This window comes from Sturnira hondurensis, unplaced genomic scaffold (assembly GCF_014824575.4).
Source record: "Sturnira hondurensis isolate 20B ecotype Veracruz unplaced genomic scaffold, ASM1482457v3 Scaffold0009244, whole genome shotgun sequence".
NCBI classification, from domain to species: domain Eukaryota; kingdom Metazoa; phylum Chordata; class Mammalia; order Chiroptera; family Phyllostomidae; genus Sturnira; species Sturnira hondurensis.
In genome coordinates, this window is record NW_028081875.1 from 4,327,915 (window position 1) to 4,353,664 (window position 25,750).

At 38.2% G+C, this 25,750-nt stretch overlaps 1 protein-coding gene across 4 annotated transcripts in view; it reads left to right on the top strand.

The window, feature by feature from the left end:
• The window catches only part of RALGAPA2 (Ral GTPase activating protein catalytic subunit alpha 2), a 381,676-nt gene that overhangs the window by 210,716 nt on the left and 145,210 nt on the right, over positions 1-25,750 (top strand). For all 4 annotated transcript variants that reach the window (XM_037057016.1, XM_037057018.1, XM_037057015.1 and 1 more), the window contains 6 exons: positions 761-819; positions 4,647-4,755; positions 17,720-17,830; positions 19,037-19,105; positions 19,573-19,710; positions 24,858-25,041. In XM_037057016.1, the coding sequence (XP_036912911.1) occupies positions 761-819; positions 4,647-4,755; positions 17,720-17,830; positions 19,037-19,105; positions 19,573-19,710; positions 24,858-25,041 (670 nt within the window). The remainder of the gene's footprint in view (positions 1-760; positions 820-4,646; positions 4,756-17,719; positions 17,831-19,036; positions 19,106-19,572; positions 19,711-24,857; positions 25,042-25,750) is intronic.

Here is a 25,750-nt window from a genome sequence, read left to right on the forward strand (position 1 = left end):
TGCTTCTCAGACAAGGTCAAGTTAAAGGAGTTCATCATCAGCAAGCTGTTATTGTATGAAATGTTAAAGAGACTTAGGTAAGAAAAAGATGATCAAAACTATGAATAGTAAAATGACAATGAAGTCACAACTATCAACAACTGAACCTAAAAAACCCCCCAACAAACTAAGCAAACAACTAGAACAGGAACAGAATCACAGAAATGAAGATCATATGGAGGGTTATTAGCAGGGAGGGAGAGGCAGGAGAATGAGGGACAAGTACAGGAAATAAAAAGCATAAATGGTAGGTACAAAATAGACAGGGGAAGGTTAAGAATAGTATAGGAAATGTTGAAGCCAAAGAGCTTACATGTACGACCCATAGACATGTACTAGGGTATGGGGGGGAGGGGGGAGAATGCTGGTGGGAGGAGGTTGCAGAGCAGAGGGGAATGCAGTGGAGAAAAAATGGGACAACTGTAACAGCATAATTAATAAAATAAAGTAAAAGAAAACCAAGATTTTCCTATCTAGAAGTCTCATTTCTTTGCTAGCTTTTTATTATATACTCAGAAACTCTGCTCTTTAGGCTAGCATGATTGCTCAGAAAGCTATCCCCAAGCCTCCTTGTTTCCTTCCCTCAGGTTCTCCCTAATGGGAGCCTCTCCAGAGGTCCCTGGTCCTTCAGTAGCTCCCGACTGCCTAGAACACAGTCAGAACATGCGGGAAACCAACTACTAAATAAAAGTTTTTATTTTACTTAATTTCTTTTTTTTAGCATTACCTCATAAATATTTTACTGAAGAATGCCACAGAGGAACCAAGTGAATGTGCAAGGTAAATGTTTAATAAAAGTAAACCGTTTTACAATTATAAGATGCACATTTATGTGTAAAACACAATGTTAATAAATACTTATTATTTTGCATCACTCTTACACACACTAAAAAGTATAACAAGTATTGTATCAGGAAATTGCTTTACTTAATTTTTTCATTAGAAATGTATCCCAATTTCTGCTATGATTCTTTCATTGAGTCATGATTTATTTAGAAACATTTTTTAATTTCCAAACATATGGTTATTTCTATTTATCTTTTTGCTACTGGTTGCATTGTTGGTCAGAAATACTGTTTGCCTGATAAACAGTCTTAGAAATTGTTGAGATTTTCTTTATGACCCTATATGTAATCAGTTTTTGCAAGTGTCTCATGTATGCTAGAAAAAAACTGTCACACTATTCTTTAATTGTTGTGTGCTGTGTTCTAGGTGTGTCTATTTTGTTAATTTTTAAAATGATGTCCTTTAAATATTTCATGTTCTTTTTAATTTTTTATCACTTCATCATTTACTGAGAAAAAGACATTAAAATCTCCCACTGATATCTGTCCTTGTGTATCTGTTCATTTTTGTTTTAACATATTTTGAAGCTATGTTATTAGCTGCAAAAAGTTTAAAATTATATCTGTAGTGAATTAAATCTTTTGTATTTATGTAAATAATGTAAAATTGTCATTTATGTATTTATGTATTTATTTTGTATTTATGTATTATGTATTTATGTATTTATTTTGTATTTATTTTATATGTATGTAAATTTTTTTAATCTTAAAGACCACTCATCTGATATTGACCCAGCTATTTTTAAATAATATTTCTATCCTTATAAATTTAGCATTTATATAATCTTGTCTTTTTTCAAAAAACTATACATACTTTATTTTATATGTTTATTTTGTCTGATCTTTATTTTCTAACTTAAGGGTTAGTTCATTTATGTTCATTGCAATTATTGATACATGTAGATATATTTCTTTCATCTTATACACTGCTAGTGGTCTTTCTCAATATTTCATTTCTCCTTTCTCTTGCCTTAATTTTTTTCCTCTCCTTTTCTTTCTTCCTCCCTTTCTCCCTTTCTCCCTTCCTCCTATTCATCCTTTCTTCTTCCCTTTCTTTTTCTTTGAGATTATTTTTTCTACTTTATATTTATTACCTCTATTTCTTTAGAAGTCATAGGCATTTTTTCAGTTCTTTTAGAGGTTACCTTAGAAATTTTACTATGCGCATTAACCTTTCTAATTCTGAAGTTAGTCTCTCTCTGCCCTCTTCCTGAATATTGCCAGTTCTTAAAACATCTGACTTGCTTCTACATCACTGCACCTGCTTCTTTCCTATCTCCCTCCTCTTCCTAACCTCTGAATGTTAGAGTCACTGGAGGCTTAGGGCTGGCCCTCTTTTTCTCTCCGTGACTTTCTAGTAACTCTTATTCATTATCACCAGACTTTAAGTGCCACCTGCCTGCTGATAATCTGAGTTTATTTACCTAGTCCCTTCTGTGAACCCCTATGTATTCAGGCATATATATTAAAACTGCTTACTTGATATTTTAGCTTGGATGTCTTAACATATCCAAACTTAATACATCCAAACTTAACACAACCATAATAGAACCAGTGAGTCTGCTGTCTCTTGGACTTCATCTTAGTAAGTGACACCATCTAACTAGACTTTTAATCCAGAAGTTTAGGGAAAATCCTTGATTTTTCCTTCTTTTACAGCCACCACATTCAGCACTTCAACAAGTTGTCAGTACTTTTTTTTTTCCTAAACCCCTTTTCTTTAGTGTAGAAAGTCATGTGTATGAGACAGTCTCTCTTAGTTGCATACAAAAGGAATCATTATGAAATTAAGGGCATGTAAGTATAGATAAGCAAGCAGACTGAAATATGATCAAGATTTCAAAAAAATTGAGACAATTAAGAAAATATAGGATAATTATGAGTGATAATTTAGAAAAATAAGCTTTGTTCTATAAATTGGAGTGGTATGAGATGGCATAGTAGCAAAGAGGAGACGGTGCTGGAAGACAGCGTGAAAGTGAAGGTAGTATTGCCATTAGCTAAAAAAAGAGTCTTGATACATAAAACTCACTTGGGATCACAAAGGACATACTTGGGATGCAGAGAATCTTAATTGGCAGGAATGCCTAGGCATGAGGAATAATTAAGAGTATTGGAATTAGAAGATGCTAAATAGGGATGTTAAATGATAAATTTCAAAGAAAGAAAATAGCATGGAAGAGCTCCTATAAGCTTGTGTGGCTTAAAACTCAAAGCAAATGAGAGTAGTTTAGATTATAAAGCCATTTAATGGGTCACAAATGTTCTCCTTGGTGCAAACCTAGTAGTTAACAGAGTAATGCATGTATTCCTAGAAATGAGAAATCTTTGCTTTTAACATTATATTTAACAAATAGGTTAATTGGTTGTAAAAAATATATGTACTTTTATATGTACATTCATTTACATACACACATGCACACAAAGAAAGTGGGGCTCTTAAAAAGGTAAAAATGGATTTTTTAATATAATTCCAAGTTGTGTAGATTTTAGTGGGTTAAACAGCGTCTGGGTTAAACTGCAGGAAAATAAAGAGACTTTTTGAAAAGGTCTGGAATACATGAGAATGTAGAGTAAATGCAAACTAAGGATGTAAATAAAGTACAGTTTCTAGATGAGAATAAGCATAGGAATTAGGCAAGAGAAGAGACAGGAACATCAAGGATGAGAATCGTGTGGAACTCCTGAATAATGCTGGTTTTGGAGAAACAAAAAAAGACCTGGCACAGCTTGTAAACTGAGTTGAACTGCTTTACTGAATGAGTTTTGGTAGAAGGTGACACAGTCTTCAAAGGATTTTAATATGTTCGTTCTGATGTACTTAGTCTATCCTTATTTAAAGAGAAGAGAATCCAGTGAAACATGGTGGTTTAAAAAACCCAACGATTTTAATTGTGGAATTACATTGAATACAAAGAAATGTTCAATATGGAGAGCAGAGCAGTATGTCCAGTTTGAGTGGCCCTCAATGTGACCTCTTATTGCAAAGAACAACAGATACATTGTACAGCTTGGGTCTGTTTCCAAATAGTGGTTGGAATCCCCTTTTTGTTTTGAAAGTAAGTAGTTTTAGGAGCAAATATTTTAAATGTACATATAGGCTTTCAGGAAAAAAACTAACAAGAATATGATTTTTTGATTATTGCAAAAGATAGTGGAGCATATCAATTCCAAAGAGAGTTACCATTTAAAATTGATTTATAATTGAGAAAGGTAACTTGTAAAGGACTGTACAATTCAAAAACTACTTTGTCTTAACACACTGTTTAAAAGAAATAACAGTGAAACTTATTTTGAAAGTTGTATTCAAATATTCTTCACAACAAAATACAGGATTTGTCTTCTATTTGTGGTTGGTGTTATATATTTTATTGTAAGGAAAACAATGACAAATTCAACTTCTAAGTTTTTCTAAGATTCACATTTTTCTTCTTCAAAAGTATCTCAAAGGAGTAAAATGTAATAGAAAATTAGTTTCAGCAAAAATAAATACTATGTGGGCTGTTACATTAACAGAAAATCTACCATTTACTTAATGAAATATCAAATTACCAACCATTATCAATATTTCTATTTGTCCTGAAACTGGTCTGTTGAGGGTACTTTATCTTTGTTTCTCAAGAAGATATTCTGTTAGTGTAACTGTAATTTTTGCTACTTTTAAAAAATATTTTTATAATTTGAAAATACTAAGACAATTTGGTACAGGAATTAAAACATTAAATTTCATGAGACTCTTTCTCCTTTTTTTTTTTCCAAAAGGTGCATTGCCATTTGCTCCCTCGGAGTCTGGATATGTGAAGAGCTTGCACAGTGCACAAGGCATCCTCTGCTGAAAGAGGCCATCAATGTGATAGGTGTCACTTTGAAGGTATTACCAACTCACCATGTACATTGAACATTAAGCTATATTCTAGATTTTCAACCAGTTTTTGTTTGAATTAGCCCCATGTTTATTTTTTCCTATATTATTGAGAGGTTTTTTTAGTTCACAAATTCTTTTTCTGAGAGCCATATTGAATGTTCTGTGAGGTTCTCAGGTGAGATCACCAATGGCTGCTTCCCACTGATGTCTGCTACCCAGTCATCCATAGCCTGAGTGTTCCTGTACCAAGTTCAGTGGCTAAATTGTGTTTTTCTGGTGGCTGGACAGCTCCAATGGCAAGCAGGACACTGTCACCAGCCTGTGGGAGAGATAAGAAAGTGAGAGTTTGTGCTCTGGTCTCTTAGGTCTAAGAGAAACCTGATAGCCCTGGTTAGTGACCATGAGTGTTCATGGTCCAGCTGGGCCTTGGGTACTCTCAGGACATCTTTCTTCCTTTGCTTTGGTAATGAAAAGAACTGCCATTTACTGGGCACTCACACTGGGCCAGATTAATGATAAAATTTCTAAATTCTTTTGTGAACCTTCATGACAGCTCTGCGAAGTAGATGTTACAATTCCTGTGTCATGCCAGAGAAAACAAGGCCCAGACACATCAGCTCATGATCCCATGGTCGTGCAGGCATAACTAATGGAAGCAGTAGTGATTACTAATCTGTGTGACATGAAAGACAAAACTCAACTTTTATTTGTGCTGTTAGGTCCCTTCTTAACCTGCAGCTCAAATCCTACTGGGTTCTTTCCTGACTCCTTTTTAGAAATGGTGACAATTAGCATTGCTGATAATACACTTCTGGAACCAGTGAGTCCCCAGCTCCTGCTGAAGGTGTATAGAAGTTCTCAGTTGCGAACTTATTGTCTCTCCTCCATGTTTTACAATGGAGGGACTGAGGTACAGGAAAGTTAAAGAACTTGTTCCAGCCTGGCTGGTGTAGCTCAGTGGATTGAGCGCGGGCCTGCAAACCAGAGGATTGCAGTTCAATTCCCAGTCAGGGCACATGCCTGGGTTGCAGGCCAGTTCCCAGCAGGAGACACATGAGAGGCAACCATACATTGATATTTCTCTCCCATTCTACTTCCCTTCCCCTCTAAAGATAAATAAATAAAATCTTTTTTGAAAAAAGAACTTGTTCCAGGCTGTAGAGCCTGGCCAAGCCAGAGTTCAAATCCTAAACTCTCCATGTATCACCAGCATTCAGACTCTTGCCTGCGCTTCTCTCTGGTCTGCTACAATAATCACAGCCATTGCAGCTGATGCTGTGACAGTCATCACCTGGCCATTAACAAGCCCCTGTGCTACCCTTGGTGTTTTAGCCCACAGGGTAATGCCAGTGCTGTTAATCTGGTAATACAAGAGGTGTTAACACCAGGGGTGTTTATCCCCTGACTATGGCTCAGCATCTAGCCCTCTGATCTAGCCACTGTCTTCCTTGGCAGCCTGATTTCATAGCAGCCCTTCTCACCCACCCCTCTTCCTGACCAAACTCAATGCCCCCTGCTTCCTAAGTGTACCCTCTGACCACCTTTCTCTGCCACCCTGTCCTCTTCCTTCCTTCCTTCCTCATCAACACTTGGCATTGCTGGTTATGTATATCATGAGAGTTGGAAAATGCTTGCTGCTGATCCCTGTGGAGAGGAATGGAAAATTGACCAAACCAAGATATCACTTAGGAGTGCTCCTGCTGGCCTGAGCAGGGAGCTGGCCCCTTACTTTTGTCATTATATTTAATCCTTAGAACTACCCTATGAGGGGAAGGATTATTGTCGAGTCTACTTCAGAGATGAGGGAAATGAGCTTATTGGGAATGATAGAGCTTGCAAGGGTAAAACTCAAGACACTCTGGCCCCATGTCTGGGCTTTTTCACAACTGTGGTTTGGAGGACACTCTCCCGTCTCCCAAAGTCATGGAGAAATACTCACATTAAAGTGAAGAAAGTTAGATATCAGTTGTATGTCCATTGGCTTGGCGAAAAAGTCCATTTAGTTTTTTCTGTAAAATAAAAGACACATTTTTCATTTTCATCAGTAAATTTTGATTTGGATAGTTTGAGTATGTCAGCTATCTGCCACTATTGGCTTCTAGTGGATGGAGGCCAGGAGTGTTGCTAAACATCTTCCAATGCATAAGACAGCCCCAACCACAGCAAAGAGTTATTTGTTGGAAATGGCAGTAGTACCAAGCAACTTTGCAAACCACTTTTGACACATTTGATCAGTCACAGCACTTTCTCCATACACTGGACAAATCTTTTCATGCATTTCATTTGTGTTTTTACCTTTCTTGAAATAATAAAACATAATACACCAAAATGTTGAGTATCTTCTTTCATCTTCAATATTAAAATGGCTGCACAGAAATGTACCAGTTTTGATAAGTTTTTTTAAATGCACACTGATGTGATAGCTTTCACAATACAATCTAACAAAATTGTTTCAAATGAAGTTAAAGAAAACTAAGCCCTACCAGAGCCATCGTACACAAAAAATTAAATGAACTTTTTGGCTAACCCAATATGTAGGTTCCAATTCACTTTTTAATTCCTTATCTTTCCAATTCTAAGATCTGTTTTTCAAATTTTAATTTTTCTTAAATCTATAAATGTATTTTTAAGGTAACGTGGTTCCGCCACCTTTACCCCTTTCCTTGAAAAGCTGTTAATAATTTGATAGTATCTTAAAATGAAGGAGATGTATAAATCTATATATGTATGTATGTAGCCTGCTACCTTATTCTTCTGTGTAGTGTAGAAGAGAGATTGAAACTGATAACAAGAAGAACGATTCAAAGGCTTATTCTTTTCTCTATAATTATACAGATTTTCAAAAATTTCTCTAGTTTTTCTGTAATTATGAGGAAAAACACAAAGCACCATAAAAAAATTTACCTGCCATGTATTGAGCCCTTACTCTGTCCTGGGTGTCCTACCACAGTACATGGACTGCCTCATTGAATCCCCCACTATATTCTATATCCACTTATCCATTCTATTCTAATGGATATAACACTATATTCTAGTGTTATGTCCATTTTAGAAATAAAAGAGAAGGTGAAAAGGGAAAGCCAAGAAACCATTTTTGCTTCAGCTTGAATGAAATAGAGTTTAAAAATGTATATACAAAAGATCAGTGAAAACAAGAGTGGGTTTTTTGAAAAGATAAATAAGATTGACAAATCTTTAATCAGACTCATCAAGAAAAAAGAGGACCCAAATAAATGAAATGAGAAATGAAATAGAAGTAACAATTGACACCACAGAAATACATAACATTGTAAGGAAATATTACCAATACCCATATGCCAACAAATTGGACAATCTGAATAATATGAATAAATTCCCAGAAACATACTGTCTTCCAAAACTCAACCAGGATGAATCAGAATAGACTGAACACAGCTAATGAAATCAAAGCAGTGATAGAAAAAATTCCCAACAATCAAAAGTCCTGGACCAGATTGCTTCACAGGTGTATTTTACCAAACATTCAAAGGAAAACTAACACCTATCCTTTCAAACTGTTCCAAACCCATCAACAGGAGGGAAGACTCCTAAGCTTATTTTATGAGGTCAACATTATCCTGATTCCAAAACCAGATACAGACACTACAAAGAAAGAAAATTATAAGTCAGTCTCCCTCAGGAACATAAGTGCAAAAATACTCAACAAAATATTGTAAACTGGATCCAGCAATACATTAAAAAATATACACTTAGACCAAGTCGGATTTATTCCAAGGATGCAAGGTTGGTACAATATCTGCAAATCAATAAACGTGAAACACACATAAACAAATTGACAGATAAAACTCACATTATCATCAATAAGTGTAGAAAAGTCATTTGATAACATCCAGCACCCAATTATCATTAAAAACTCTCTGCAAAGTGGGAACACACCTCAGGGAACACACCTCAGTGCAACAAAAGCCACATGTGACAGAGCCACAGCCAAAATCATACTAAAAATGTTTTTCTTAAGCTTGGGAATAAGACAGGGATGTCTGCTTTCACCACTCGTATTCAAACTAGTACTGGAAGTCCTAAGCATAGCAATCAGACAAGAAGAAGAAATAAAGGCATCTAAATAGTATTGAAGAAGTTAAAACTTTCACTTTACAGAACACATGAAACTGTATGTAGAGAACCCTAAAAATTCCACCAAAAAAAACTATCTGAACTGATAAATGAATTCAGTAAAGTAGCAGGATATAAAGTAAATATCCAGAAATGTGGTTGCAATTTTATGTACCCATAATGAACTATATCAGAAAGAGAAACTACAGTTGCATCAAAAAATAAAATATCTAGGAATAAACTTAACCAAAAAGACCTGTACTTGGAAAATTATAAGATACTGAAGAAAGAAATTGAAGAAGATACAAATAAGTGGAGGCAAATAATGTGTTTATGGATAGGAATAATTAACACTAAGCTGATTGGAGCCAAGATGGAGGCATAGGTAGAAACACTTCACTTCCTTACACAACCAAAAGAAGCAAAAGAAAGAATAACCAGAACTGCTAGAAAAACATTTGCATAGAAGTCAAATAACCAAGGAGTTGAAAAAACACTCAACCAGAGTATTGGAGGGGCAAGAGAGAATGCAGCTGATGGCCCACACTGATGATCTCACATTCATGGCAGACAAGCCTGGTAGAAAGCAGGGGATCGAGATGGACTGCTAACCCTGGGTTTCAGCACAGGAAACTAAAGACTCAAAACCATAGGCTGTGGAAAAGATCCGTGGGGATTGTGGCAGCTGGAGAAACACACCCAGCATCACAGGACAGTACATTGAAGAGACTCATGAGGTCCAAAAACATGCATAAACCCACCCGCCTGCAAATCAGCACCTAAAGAACACATGCCATTTGTTGACAGCAGGAAAGTGCAGGAAAGTGTGACTAGAGCAGAGGAAGCAGCATTGTTCCTCCTCTGACCCCACCCTCCAGATAGCACCACAACGAAGCAAAGAGGGTTACCCTGCCCTGGAGAATACCTAAGATTCCACCCCTTACACATAACATAACAGGTGCACTGAGACAAAGAAATATGGCCCAAATGAAGGAAAAGATCAAAACTCTAGAGAAAGAACTAAGCAATGAGATAGCCAACCTATCTGATGCAGAGTTCAAAACACTGGTAATCAGGATGCTCACAGAATTGATTGAGCTTAGTCTCAAAATGAAGGAAGAAAGGAAGGCTAAACAAAGTGAAACAAAGGAAAATATACAGGGAAGCAAAAGTGAAGGGGAGGAAACTGGGACTTGGATCAGTGATTTGGAACAAAAGCAAAAATAAGCATCCAACTGGAACAGAATGAAGAAACAAGAATTCAAGAAAATGAGGAGAGTTTTAGGAACCTTTGGGACAACTTTAAATGTTTCCACACCTGAATCATGACAGTGCTGGAAGGAGAAAGGGAAGAGCAAGAAATGGAAAATGTATTTGAGCAAATAATGAAGGAAAACTTCCCCAATCTAGCAAAGGAAATAGACTTCCAGGAAGCCCAGAGAGTCCCAAAGAAATTGGACCCAAGGAGAAGCACACCAAGGCACATCATAATTAAGTTATGTAATATTAAAGATAAGGAAAGAATCTTAAAAGCATCAAGAGGAAAGGAGATAGTCACCTATAAAGGAATTCCCATAAGGCTATCAGCTTATTTCTCAAAAGAAACTTCACAGGCAAGAAGGTGCTAGAAAGAAATATTCAAAGTCATGAAAGGTAAGGACCTGCATCCAAGATTACTCTGTCTAGCAAAGCTATCATTTGGAATGGAAGGGCAGATAAAGCGCTTCCCAGATAAGGTCAAGTTAAAGGAGTTCACCACCACCAAGCTCTTATTATATGAAATGTTAAAAGGACTTATCTAAGAAATAGAAGATCAAAAGCTATGTATAGTAAAATGACAACAAACCCACAACTATGAACAACTGAACCTAAAAAGCAAAACCAAAACTAAGCAAACAACTAGAACAGGAACAGATTCACAGAATGGAGATCACGTGGAAGATTATCAGTGGGGAGGAAGAGGGCGACAATGGGGGGAAATGGTACAGGGAATAGGAAGCATAATTAGTAGGCACAAAACAGAGGGAAGTTAAGAATAGTGTAGGAAATGGAGAAGCCAAAGAACTTATATGTACAACCCATGGACATGAGCTGTAGGAGGGTGGCAGGTGCTGGAGGGTGAGGGGGATGGTTCAGGGAGGAGGGAGATAAAGGGGGAAAATGGGGCAACTGTAATAATATAATTGATAAAATATGTAAGACTGGAAACCATTAGAAATCTAAGAAGAAAACAGGAAGAAAAACCTGACATTTCTTGTAGCAATATGTTTTCTGATATATCTCCTCAGGCAAGGGAAACAAAAGAAAAAATAAACACAGAGAACCACATCAAACTAAAAAGTTTTTGCACAGGAAGGGAAACCATCTGTAAAATGAAAAGACAGCCCAGTGACTGGGAGAACACATTCGCCAATGATATATCTGATAAGGCGTTAATATCCAAAATACATGAAGAACTTATACAACTCAATACACACGCACACAGAAAGAAATAATTCAATTAAAAGAATGGGCAAAGGACCTGAATAGACGTTTCTCCAAAGAGGACATACAGATGTCCAGTAAACATGAACAGATTCTTAGCATCACTAATCATCACAGTAATGCAAATTAAAACCACGAGATATGACTGCACACCTATCAGAATGGTTGCCATCAATAAATCAACAAACAAGCCCTTGGGAGGATGTGGAGGAAAGGGAACGCTTTTGCACTTTTGATGGGAATGCAAATGGGTGCAATCACTGTAGATAATAGTATGGAGTTTTGTCAAGAAATTAAAAATGGAATTGCCTTATGACCCCATGATTCAACTTCTGGGAATATATGTGAAGAAACCTGAAACACTGATTTGAAAGAATATATGCATACCTATGTTCATTGCAGCATTATTTGCAATAGTCAAGATGTGGAAGCAGTCCAAGTCCCATCAATAGATGATTGAATAAAAAAGCTGTGATGCATTTACACAATAGAATACTACTTGGCTGTAATAAAGAAGGAAATTTTACCTTTTGCAATACTATAGATGGACCTGGAGTATATTATGCCAAGTGAAATAAGCCAGTCAGAGAAAGATGAATACCATATGATTTCACTGGTATGTGGAATCTAATTAACAAAGTAAACAAAATAGAAACAGACTTACAGATACAGAGAAGAAACTGAGGTTGGCCAAACGGGAGGGGGGTTGGGGAGCTGGATAAAAATGATGAAGGAATTACGCATAAAAAAATCTCATAGACAACTGTATGGTGATTACCAGAGGGAAAAGGGGATGGGGGAAGTAGAAGAGGGTAAAAGGGGATGAATGGTGACAGAAGGAGACTTGACTTTGGGTGGTGAACTCACAATACAATATACAGATGAGGTATTATTGGATTGTACACATAAAGCCTATATAATTTTATTAGCCAATGTCAATCTAATAAAGTCAATAAAAATTCTTTTAAAAAGAAGCTACAAAATGAAATCAGAGGCCCAGGATCAGCCAAATCAGTCTCCTGTTAACTATTATGAATAACAGAGGAAAACTAGATGGAAGTCCTATTCCCTGTGACACCTCCCAGCCTTCCTTCCTTCTTCCCTCCTTCCCTCCCTCCATCCCTTCTTCCCTCCGACTTTCCATCTGATGTCTGTGTTCCCAGGCCAGATGGAATTTTACCAAAGGAGGTAACACATAAATCTAAAGGAACCAAGGCTAAAAGGGAAAGAGTCACCATTAGGAATAAGAATATAGCAACCACTCAGGGGGCTCAGGGCTCTGCCAGGAGGGGGAGAAATTGAGGGAGTGGGGAGGAAAAACCGGGGGCCCAGCCAGGAGTGGGACCTGCCATATAGGCAACAGGGAGCATGAGCCCTGGAGGGCTTTCTGCCTTATGGGCTTCACGTAGCTCTGGAGCTCCAGGCACTGCTTTGCTGTAACCATGGCTTTTGGAAATACTTGATGAGATCACCCTGGATATTAAGGGCACAGGCTAGAGAAATGCTCCCCAAAGAGTAAATCAGCCTGCGGCCACAGCAAAAAAAAGAACAATGTATTACACAGCCAGTCAGAAAATCCCATTCGGCTAGTTGTTTCTGGTGAGGTGGCCTGTGTGGGGTAGGGTTGGATAGAGGCTTCTAAGCCAGGGCTGTATTTACAGAGCTATGTTTTCCATCTAGGACCTGTGGTGAGGGCACTAGAGTGACAATGTTGGCTCAGGCACAGGTAAGAGGCCTGACCCAAGCGCCCTACCCTCAGTCCCACCTGTTGTTTCTTTTACCCCGTCTCAGAAGACACCATTGATTTTCTCCCCATCCTTATCCCTCACTGTTTCTAGTCACACGGTCCTTAATGCCCTTCGCCCAGTCACACACCTGCCCTGGGGCCATCCATCACATAGTTGGCCCACTCTGCTCTGAGCCTCCTGCTCCAGCATCTTCATGGCTTTAGTCTGGACTCCACGGATCTGCCCATACTGTTGCCAAAGTGATCAGTCTACAAACAGGCCTTTCAACGTGACCCACAGACTATAGAGTATTGGGCATGGCTCTTGGGGGCATACATAAATGGATACCTGCCTGTTTGGATCCACTGGATCCAAATGGATCTCTGAAGCTGTCAGTTTCTTCAGAGTAGGAACTGTATCTGCCCTACTCATATTGTGCCCTATGGTTTTAGGGCACAGTGTGCCCTAGTGCTAGCACATTGTCAGTAATCTGAGTATGTAGTAGGTAAGTAAGTGAGTGATTTACTTCATCCTGACAATTCCCCACAGCACTTGGTGAGTCAGTTATACACCCAATTTGCAGCCCTTGATGCCTATACCCTGAAGTCCACTGCCTGAAAGAAATACTCTCCTGCATTCTTCCAAGCTCAGCTCAATTCTTCCTCCACAATGCTTTCTCTGCCCCTCCTTCTCATGCCTCATCCCTCTCTGCCAGTAGCTCTTTTGTCTGCCACAGCTCTCCCTTCATCATTATCCCTTGTCTTTTTTCAGCTTCTAGGTGTAAGAGCCATAACGTTCTTGTTTCTACCTCATGACCCCACTGTTTCACAGCAGAAACACACCCACTGCCCACTCATTTTTCCACTCCCTCCATCTTTCATCTTCACTGCAAACACACCATGCATTTCCTTTCAGAGGGCTGTATTAGGCATTAGGAATACAATGGTGAAAAAAAGATGCAGGAGAATAAACACAAAAGAACAAGCAGACGAACACAACTTATCAGTTCTGACAGCCCTTAATACCATAAACTAGAATGGGAACAGGATGAAACTGAAGAGCTGGAGGAGGTGAGCCACTACTTCTTCAGATGGGTATGGTGGCCATGTGGAGGAAGTGACATTTAGTGCTATGAACTAAAAGATGTGGCTGCATCCACCAAATGCAGACAGAATGAGTGCCCCAGGCAAACATGGGTCAGGTATAAAAGCCCTGGGGCAGAAACAAACCAGAGTGTTGAAGGGATGAAAAGAAGCTCATGAGAATCAGGATAGCTGAGGCCAGGATGAGGCTGTGAAGAGCCCCTGAGTGCATATGCTCTCACCCTGGTTCACCTTACCTCTGTCAGGAAGGGGTAGTCAGTAAATTTTTGTTCTATAGAATTATTCAGTAAAAGTAATCACCTTGTTCCTTCTCCTCTGCATTAATCACTGAGATACTAAATGATAGATTTTCTGTGTTGTTTTGTAGTACCAGGTCAGTTGGTGTCTGCTTCTAACTAAGCTACATATCCAGAGGTTTTCCTAGACAGAAACACAGAATCAGTGACACACCTTTCTGCTCTAGAAAATGAGGTGTGACACCCTGGCTGGTGTAGCTCGGTGGATTGAGCGTGGGCCTGAGAACAACAAGATCACGGTTCGATTCCCAGTCAGGGCACATGCCTGGGTTGCAGGCCAGTTCCCAGCAGGGGACTCAGGAGAGGCAACCATGCATTGATATTTCTCTCCTCCTTTCCTTCCCTTCCCCTCTAAAGATAAATAAATAAAATCTTAAAAAAAAAGAAAATGAGGTGTGGATAGCCATGTAGCCACAGGTTCTAGCCAGAGTGCTCTCCTCCCCTATATGCACCCTCAGCCATTGGTCCTCACAGTTGCTTTCCTTTTGACATGCCATCTGAGAAAAACCTTAGACACATGAAGAATCAGAAAACATACTCAAAGTAATTGAATATACTATAGCTCAGGAGTCATGTTCTCATAACCCCAAATTTTCTACATTTTTAATGTTACACATATGGATTAAAGTTTAATTTCATAGGATAGAAAGTCATTTGATCAATCCATTTCTCCATATGTAAAATGAAGAAAACATCTACTTTAAAGAGCTGTTAATGAAGATTTTTCAATGCTAAAATGAGTAAAAATCTCATAAAAGATTTAACACACAGTGGATACCTAATAATGTACTGATTTTTAATTTCCTCATACTCAGAACTATGACTTATATGATCTGAATAAGATCACATTTAAAAAAAATCTTTTGAAATTATGGTTTTAATTTCCAAATGATTAAGTGATAGCTATTTTTTTCTACAGAATATGATGTAAAGTAATACAGCTAGTCTAAGTTAAGAATTAGTTCTAGAATGGTGATCATGTATAAACTGTCTGGTAATAAGATATTTTTCACAAACAATGCAAAACAAGGAAATCTCTGTTTAAAGGGAGCTTGAAGGAAATAACTTTTGTTCTTCCTTAGGAATAATGTACGTGTTAAGTTAGGTTATTTAGTTCAGGTTTTTTTAATATGTTTTATTGATTGTGCTACTACAGTTGTCCCATTTCTTTCTCCCCTTTATTCCCCTCTGCCCTGTACTCCCACCTCCCACCATCACTCCCCCACCTTAGTTCATGTCCTTGTGTTGTACATACAAGTTCTTGGCTTCTCCATTTCCCATACTGTTCTTAATCTCTCCCTGTTTATTTTGTAGCTCCTATTTATGCTTCGTCTTGCCTGTACCTTTTCCCCTATTTGTTTCCCTCCCCCATCCCTCTGATAACCCTTCATGTGATCTCCATTTCTGTGAATCTGTTCCCATTCTGATTGTTTGCTTAGTTCATTTTTGTTTTTGGCTTTTTTTTTTTTAGGTTCAGTTGTTAATAGCTGTGACTTTGTTGTCACCTTACTATTCATAGTTTTTTATCTTTTTCTCAGATAGGTCTCTTTAACACACAGGTGGTAAACACAAGGCCCGTGTCCAAATCCTGCCCTCCATCTTGTATCTGGCATGGAACCTTGTTTCTATCCAGCAGCAATGCCGAGCTCCTTTCCCTAATTAAGGACTGGTCCCAACCATGGGGCTGATGTGGCCCTGGTGAAAATGAGTTTGACACCCATGCTCTAACATTTCATATAATAAGTGCTTGGTGCTGATGAACTCTTTTAACTTGACCTTGTCTGGCAAGTACTGTATCTGCCCTTCCATTCTAAATGAAACCTTTGCTTGATAGAGTAATCTTGGATGTAGGTCCTTGCCTTTAAATAGGCAATGACTTTAAATACATCTTTCCAAACCCTTCTTACCTGTAAGGTTTCTTTGGAGAAATCAGCTGATAGTCTTATGGGAACTCTTTGGAAAGTAATTGTCTCCTTTTCTCTTGCTGCTTTATCTTTAATCTTGGCTAATGTAATTATCATGTGCCTTGGTTTGTGCTTCTTTGGGACTCTCTGAGCTTCTGGACTTCCTAGAAATCTATTTTCTTTAAGGAAAAGGATTAAGGAAGTTGTCCTTCATTTTGTTTTTGAATAAGTTTTTCATTTCTTGTTCTTCCTCTTCTCCTTCTGGCACCCTATGATTTGGATGTTGGAAAGTTTAAAGTTGTCCCAGAGGTTACTAAGACTCCTTATTTTTTAAAATTCTTGTTTCTTCATTCTGTACTGGTTGAATGTTAGTTTATTCCTTCTGCTCTAAACTGTTGATTTGAGTCCTGGTTTCCATCCCATCACTATTGGAATACATCTTCCTTTATTTCACTTTTCATAGTCTTCAATTTTTTCTGTATTTTGCATCTTTACACAGTCATTTCTGTGAGCATCCTGATTACCAGTGTTTTGAACTCTGCATCTGATAGGTTGGCTGTCTTCTTATTGCTTAGTTGTATTTTTTCTGGAGCTTTGATTTGTTCTTTCATTTGGGCCTTTTTGGGGGGGGAGGTCTCAGCATGCCTGTTACATAGTAAGGGGCGGAGCCTTAGGTATTTGCCAGGGCATGGCAACCCATAGCTGCGTCATGGCATGGTGTGTGGGGGAGAGGTCCTGTAGGGAACAATGCCTCTTGCTTAGCTCTCCACTGGCTTTCAGTTACTTCCTCTAGAATCCACAAGCAAATTGGGCCCTTCTGGTGCAGATTCCCAGGTGGGTGGTTTTGTGTACGTTATAGGACCCTGTGGGTCTCTCCAGTGAACTATCCTGTGAGGCCAGGAGTTTCGCCTGCTGCCTCAACCCCTACAGATTTTTTTCAGTCAGAGCTTTTGAGGCTTTATTTCCCTGTGCTGGGACCCTGGGTTGTGTGGTCTGCCTAGCTCCCCAGTTGTTCCTCCCCATTTCTCAACATGCAAATGTGGGACTGCCTGGTCTGCAGGCCACCACCTCTTCCAGTCCACCTCACCCACCCTGGTCCTCCAGCTGCTGTCCTGCTGCAAGTCCTCTCCACCTGGCTGCCTGGCTCCACCCCTCCTATGGGTCTGGATGAACGTTTCTTCTTTAACTCCTTGGTTGTCAGACTTCCATCCAGTTTGATTTTCTGGCAGTTCTGATTATTTTTTGTTTTGAAATTTGTTGTTATCCTTTTGGCTATACAAGGAGGCAAAGTGTATTTGCCTTCACCTCCATCTTGGCCAGAAGTCTGTACTACTTTCTAGTTGGGGTTTTGTTTTCTCTCATAGTTTCCTAACAAAATCGTGGCTCAGGCAGCTTGCGATGTTCTTCAGTTGCTGGTTTCCTACTGGGAAAAGCTTCAGATGCTTGAAACCTCTCTGCCTCTGAAAATTGCAGAAGTAAGTCTCTTTACTCTAATGTATAAGCCTTTCATTTTTATTTGATATTTCATTAATTATAGATACTCAATTGTTAGAGAACCGATGGTTAAATTGCCACATGAGTCATTCATTTTCAACTTGAATTGCACTGGTTCTCAACTGTGATTTCAGGCACTACGTAATGAAGCTACCAGTTCCAGGGCAGGGTCTTCCACTTGGACAGTTTTAAAGGCAGACTGGACCACAACAAAGAGACCTTTTATAGATTGAACTTCATTCATCCAGAGTAATTTGGATGGTGCCAACAAGGAGTAGGCAGCTGGTTATGAGGCCCTCAGTGTGTTTGGTGGGGTGCATTGGGAAGAAAGTGGGGACTATTGTGTAAAACAGGAGTCTTTCTCAGACTGACAGCCTGGACCATGCTTTGCCATAGCATGATTACCCAGTGGTAATGAAATTATTGCTATAATACCCTCTGTAAGGGTAATTGGTGGAAGAGAGGGACAGAAAGAAAAATCATCTCAGCAATAATGTTCTGGAGGTTGATTACATTTGGGGTTGCTTGCTTGTGCAGGAGCAGGTACCCTCACCCCTCTAGGGGCCTGGTATTAAAACATTTGTTTCTGACAATTTTTATAGCTGTACTTATACAGTGGTAACTCTTCAAGGAAATTTGGTTTGTCTCCCATGAGGTATCCCAGGGAGAGAGAATGATAGTGATTTGTTTTCTCAGCTCTAGACAGATTTCACCATTGAGATCACTTTATTCTCTCTACTACATCAAAAATCATAAGTGATTTTTTCCCGTTAAGTGACTTAGAGTGAAATACAACTTCGGACATAGGAGTTGTAAGGTACTGCAAAATGTGAAGTTGGGTTATAGGGCAACCATATAATTTGTCATCTAAATAGAATAATACCTTTGAGTATAAAAAGAGATGCCGGAACACTTGGATAGCAGATGTAGACCTGGGGTAATGTATAAGAAAACTAAATGGAAGCATTTTCATAATTATTTTTTCAAAGTATTTTTTTTAATTTCCTAATAAACAGTATGGAGATTGAAACTAGAAATTGTATGACTCTAAAGAGAAATAGTTGTCTCTGGGGTCGCCAGTTTTGCCACATACAGTGGAGTGGAAGCCATGTGGAAATTTTTATCATGTAGCTTCCAAAATTAATAAACTATGCTCATTTGATTGGGGACCATTGTCTTTTATGCAGATCCTTGTGGCCACAATTGCTTTTCTTTTACCAAGTGCAGAGTACTCCTCAGTGGAAACAGATAAGAAGGTAGGTGGCACATTGGCTAAGTTTTCCCTAGAAGTTGTTTCTTAAATATGTAAAGCAGAATGATAAATAATGTTACATGCAGGGATAACTTCACAGGGGTATCCAACCTGCGGCTAATAGGCTGCTTGTAGCCCATGATGGTGATGAATGCAGCCCAACACGAAATTGTAAATTGACTTGGGACATGAGATTTTTTTGTGATTATGTGTTGCAGTGATTTCATGTGTTGCCCAAGATAACTCTTCTTCCATTGTGATCTAGGAATGCCAAAAGGTTGGACACCCCTGTATAATACCCCTCTCTGCTGATGCTCCTGTGAAAACCTTGTTCATTCACTTATTCCTTTTTCACTCATGTGTCCATTGAATAGTTGCTATTATGCAGGGACAATTCTGTTGTTTGTTAAATACCTTTAATAAAGTTCGAAAGACTGCAGAATAAGGTAACGGTCCTATTTCCTGTTCCAGTTTATTGTGTCCTTGATACTCTGCCTCTTGGACTGGTGCATGGCTTTGCCAGCGAATGCACTTCTCCACCCAGTGTCTGTGGTGGCCCTGGAGGAACAGCACTCATCCAGAGCCCCTTTGCTGGACTATATCTACAGGGTGAGTCTCCAGCTGGGCCTAAAAGGTGTATAGTATGGGCTTAAGCATCAGTGATTACTATGTGAACGATGCATGCATTTTTACATGATGTGTCATCTTTAAACAACTTCAGTTTGATCAGAATCCCCCAGTTTTCATGGAACATGGTTCAAATCTACTTAATTTTAAAAAGAACTGTTGATATTGTAGAAATGTCTATAGCCTTAGTTTAACAAAATCTATTTTTCAAAGGAAGAAAAAAGGATAGTAGTCCTAGTGATCTCTTTGCTTTAAAAGATCTTAAGAAATAAATTAATGAAATACATCACACCAAAATAATTAGCCTCATTTTTACAGTACTTAAAATATTTAAAGTCACCCCATATTAATGACTAGGTTTGGTGTTTGCTCTGGATCCTTTATACTATTCTTCTGTGTGGGCCCTACAGTCTGTCCTATGAGGGCTTCATTTATTTATTTAGCATTGGGTATCCATTGAATAATTACTATTATGTAGGGACAATTCTATTGTTTATTTTTTTAGTAACAAACTTTTTAAAAATTTTAATTGTTATCCAAGTACAGTTTTCTGCCCTTTACCCCCATCCCAGCCTACCCCAGCCCTCCCCACCTCCTTCCACCCGCTCCCCGTTATTGTCCATGTGTCCTTTATACTAGTAACAAACTTTTTATAATAGTTTTTTAAAAAAGATTTGAAGTCATTAAGTCATTACTTTATTCTTATTTTAAAATTTACTAAATTAAAAAAAATACCACTTGACCTTGGTTGAAATTTTTCTAAAATGTATTGTGTATTTTTAAATGGATTCTTTAGTGGTCAGAGATTTAAACTGTTAGGATCAATTATATAAAGATGTTTCTTAAAACTTCTTTACAAAAGTCACCTCATAGTTAATGTGATTCACACATTTATTGAATAACTTTTTATGTATTTTTTAAAGGAAACTTTCGATTGAAGTATAAATGCATTTAGAAAATTGCAGCAGTCATAAGAGAGAGCTTGATGAATTTTCACAAAGTAAGCCACCTGGGAAACCAACTTCAGAAATAGAACATTCCTAGCCTCCCAAGAAGTCCCCACTGCACATCCTCCTAGTCATTGCCCCCACTCACATACTCAGGGGTAACTGCTATCCTGTTACAGTATAGATAAGGTCGACCTATTTTTGAACTTTATATCAGTGGAAGCATACAGTATATTCTTGTGTGCCTAATGTCTTCACACAATGTTGTTTTTGAGGTATTCATCATATTGTTGTGAATAGTTACAGATTTTTTTACTCTCATTGCTATTTAGTATTATGTGATGAGAATAAACCACAATTTATGTTCTATTCTGCTGTAAATAGAAATGTGGTTAGTTTAGATTTAGGACCATTTAAAAGAAAGTTCTGTGAACATTCTATTCCAGTATGTTTTTTAGTATATATATGTATGTATTTCTGCTGATATAATATAATATACATATGTATGTATTTCTCCTAGGTATAATACATACATATGTATGTATGTATTTAGTGTAGATATATATGTATTTCCCCAGGTATAATACATATTATATGTATTATACATATACATATGTATAATAGAGTTGCTGAAATACATGTGTTCTGCTTTAGTGGTGAATACTAAATAATTTTCCAGAATGATTATACTAATTTAATTTACACTGTCACCAACAATGCATGAGAGTTGCAGCTGCTAACATTTTGCTATGTGATAGGTATGGAGTGGTTCTACATTGTGGTTTTAACTTGTATTTCATATTTTTATTGCAATTGACTAAGAAATTAATTTTCTCAATGACAGAAGCTCAATTTTTGTATTAATAAGAAAGCTACCATAGTTTTTCTGTGCTGCTTTTCTGCTAGGAACAGGACATACTTAGGTGAGTGTCCTGGCTGAATACAGTTCTTGGTACTTTTTAGCTGAGCACAAAGGTTACATGCCCCTAAATCTTCCTCTAGTCCCCAAGAGTCAACATGAGTAGAAGGAACTAAACAGGAAGATGTCCAGCCCCAAAACAAGGCCTCCTGCCATATGGGTAAATCAAGCTACTCATCTAAAAGTGAATTGACATATGGAGACTAGACTTTGAGTTGTGAACACATAGTACAATGTACAGATGCTGTGTTATAGAATTGTATACTTGAAACCTATATAATTTTGTAAACCAGTATCACCCCAATAAATTCAATAAAAATATTTTTTATTGATTTTAGAGAGAGCAAAAAAGCAAGAGAAACAGCAATTTGTTCTTCCACTTACTTATGCATTCATTGGTTGATTTTTATATGTCCACTGACCAGAGATTGAATCCACAACCTTGGTGGATTGGGATGACATTCTAGCCAACTGAGCTAGCTACCTGGCCAGGACCAAATAAAAAATTTTTGAAATAAATAAGTAAAGGTGAATTGACTTGTATAACTATAGCCCAAAAGATATCTCCCTAATTTCTAGGATTGCACCTTGATTTTCATAAAAATCAGCCTTTTTATTTTATGATTTTGAATTTATGATCAAAAAGTAAAGTTTACTATAGTTATTAGGTCATTTATACATTTTGACATATGCAAGATGATCTGCATTTACATAGCTTCTAGAGCTTATAGAGTAGAATTTCACCCAAGATGGAGGCATAGATAGGTATGCTTTGCTACCAAAAGAAGGGCAACAACAAATTTAAAAACAAAAAACAAACAGAACTGCCACAAAATCAAACTGTGGAAATCTGACAACCAACAAGTTAAAGAAGAACCGTTCATCCAGATTGTAGGAGGGGCAGAGACGGGCAGCCAGGGTGAAGAGAGTGTGTAGCAAGGCAACAGATTGGACAGGCAAGGCAGCAGGTGGCAGACCAAGCAGTCCCACATTTGCGTGCAGATAAGCTGGAAAGAACAGCTGGGAAAGCGACACAGACTGCACAACCCAGATTTCCAGCCAGGGAAACTAAAGCCTCACAACCTCTGGCTTTAAAAACTTGTTGGAGTTGTGGCAGTGGGAGAAACTCCCAGTCTCACAGGAGAGTTCATTGGAGAGACCCACAGGGCCCTAGAACGTGCATAAACACACCCACCTTGGAATCAGCATTAGAAAGGCCCAGTTCACTTGTGGGTAGTGGAGGAAGTGACTGAAAGTGAGGCAAGAGCCAAGCAAGCAACATACTTTTCCTCTCTGACTCCTGCTCCCCATACAGCACCACAGTGGTTGCCACACCCTGATCAATACCTAAGGCTCTGCTCCTTACAACATAACAGGTGCTCCAAGAAAAAGAAATGTGGCCCAGATGAAAGAACAGATCAAAAACTCCAGAAAAAGAACTAAATGACGAGGAGATAGCCCACCAATTAGATGCACAGTTCAAAACACTGGTCATCAGGATGCTCACAGAAATGATTGTGTAAAGATGCAAAATAGAGAAAAAAGTGAAAGCTATGCAGAGTGAAATAAAGCAAGATATACAGGAAACCAACAGTGACGGGAAGGAAACTGGGACTCAAATCAATGATTTGGAACAGAAGAAGGAAAGAAACATCTAATCAACAGAATGAAGAAACAAAAATTCAAAAAAATGAGGAGAGGCCTAGGAACCTCTGGGACAACTTTAAACATTCTAACATCCAAATCATCACGGAGCCAGAAGAAAAAGAAGAGCAGGAAATGGACAACTTATCTGAAAAAAATAATGACGCAAAACTTCCCAATCTGGTGAAGGAGATAGACTTCCAGAAAGTGCAGGAAGCTCACAGAGTCCCAAAGAAGTTGGACCCAAAGAAGCACACACCAAGGTACATCATAATTAAGTTACCCAATATTGAAGATAAGGAGAGAATCTTGAAAGCAGCAAGAGAAAACAAGACAGTTACCTTCAAAAGAGTTCCCATAAGACTATCAGCTGATTTCTCAAAAGAAACCTTGCAGGCAAGAAAGGGCTTCAAAGAAGTTTCCAAAGTCATGAAAGGCCAGAACCTGTATCCAAGGTTACTGTATCCAGCAAAACTATCATTTAGAATGGAAGGGCAGGTAAAGTGCTTCCCAGACAAGGTAAAGTTAAATGAGTTTATCATCACCAATCAAGCCCTTTGCTATGTGAAAAGTTACAGGGACTTATCTAAGAAAAAGAAGATCTAAACTCTGAACAGTAAAATGACAACAAAGCCACAGCTATCAACAACTGAACCTAAAAAAAAAAAGAAATAACAAAAACAAACTAAGCAAACAACTACAACAGGAACAGAATCAAAGAAATGGAAATCACATGGAGGGTTATCAACAGGAATGGGGCAGGGGAAGGATAGAGGGAAAGGTACAGGGAATAAAAAGTATAAATGGTAGGTACAAAATAGACAGGGGTGGGTTAAGAACCATATGGGAAATGGAGAAGCCATTCATGGGTCATGTATGCATGACCCATGGACATGAATTAAGTGTAGGGGAGTTCTGGAGGGGGGATATTGGGAAAAGGGATAAAAGGGATGGAAAAAATGGAACAACTCTAATACCATAATCAATAAAAATATTTTTAAAAAAGAGCTTATAGAGTCAACAGCAATTTGTAAACAACCAATAAGCTTTTAGGAAACTGATCTTGTGAGAATAAGAGTACTTAAAAAATTTATATTAAATTTACTTCATTAATCACACTTTTAAAAATTAGATTAAATTAGCCTTTCCAATTCTTGGGATTGTGAGTTATGCTAATTTAAGTTCATGAGCATTTGTGAAATGCTGACAGTCTCTGCTTATTACTTGCAATCTACCCTCCACTATTAGTGATGGTGGTTTATCTTATGGCTTATACCATAGCTAGTCTTCGTCTGCAGATTTAGTTCTTCCTATTTACTTGTGTTGCCCTTGGTAAACTAAAGCAGGACCTAGGTATGTTTCACTGCACAGAATGGTGAAATAAGCACTTTTTACTTTTGCTTTTTTTTTTGCCTTGAGAATTTATTTATTGGCATTGATGTGAAAGGAACGAATGAACTTGCCAATAGCAAGACTGTGCTTCAGAATGGAAAGGATTTGATGTTTTCAAGTACGATCAAGCAGGAGTCCTACCTCCTAAGTACTGTTGTAGTCTGATAAATTATCAGGTACAGAAGGTTAGCTGCATCCATGCATACATTCCCTCCTTTTTTCCCCAGGTTCTACACTGCTGTGTGTGTGGCTCAAGCACATACACCCAACAGAGTCACTACACACTGACCCTGGCTGACTTGTCATCTTCAGATTATGACCCCTTCCTGCCATTGGCAAATGTGAAGAATTCTGAGCCAGTCCAGTATCATTCATCAGCAGAAATGGGCAACCTGTTTACTGTTGAAGAGGGTGAGGTTTTTTTCAGAATATTGATTCTTGTGGGCAGGAAAAGTAAAGATTATAGTCTTTTATACGTGCTTGCTGTGATATTTTTTTAATCTAGTTTTTGAAATCCTAGTTTCTATAGTCCTCTGTGAAAGTTCTGCCTTCCTTGTTTCTTCTCTTTCCCTTTCTCTTCCCACTTTAGCTGAACTTTGTATTATTGAAGACCCATTTGTTTCAGACCCATGGGACCCACAAAAACAGTTTATTTTTTATCCCAAAGTAGCTTTACATGTAATAGTGGAAACAGGATTAATATAAAAGGACTCATTTGTGGACTGGTAGCACCACAGGGGCTTTCCATGGAGACAACCCAAAGCCAAACTTAAAAGGGTGGACAGACATTGAAAGAAGCTGGTAAAGTGTTCTAGACTAAGGAGCATCATGAAGAGAAAGATGATAATTTGTATGCCACAGTTTAAGGATAGCTCATTTCACAGCACAGAGACCACTTTAGAGTGCATGGGTATCATCAGGGCTTAGGGGTTGCTGTATGCCCCCCTCAACCACTCTTTTCCCCAGAATGACAAGACCCCATCTCTGGAATGTGAGTCAAAATGTAGGTGTGCTATCTATACATACAACTAATAAAATAGCAATGCACCTTCCCACACAAACGTACACAAATGAGTGTATGTAGAACTACCAAACTCTGAATTTTGATGAATTGTCTCAA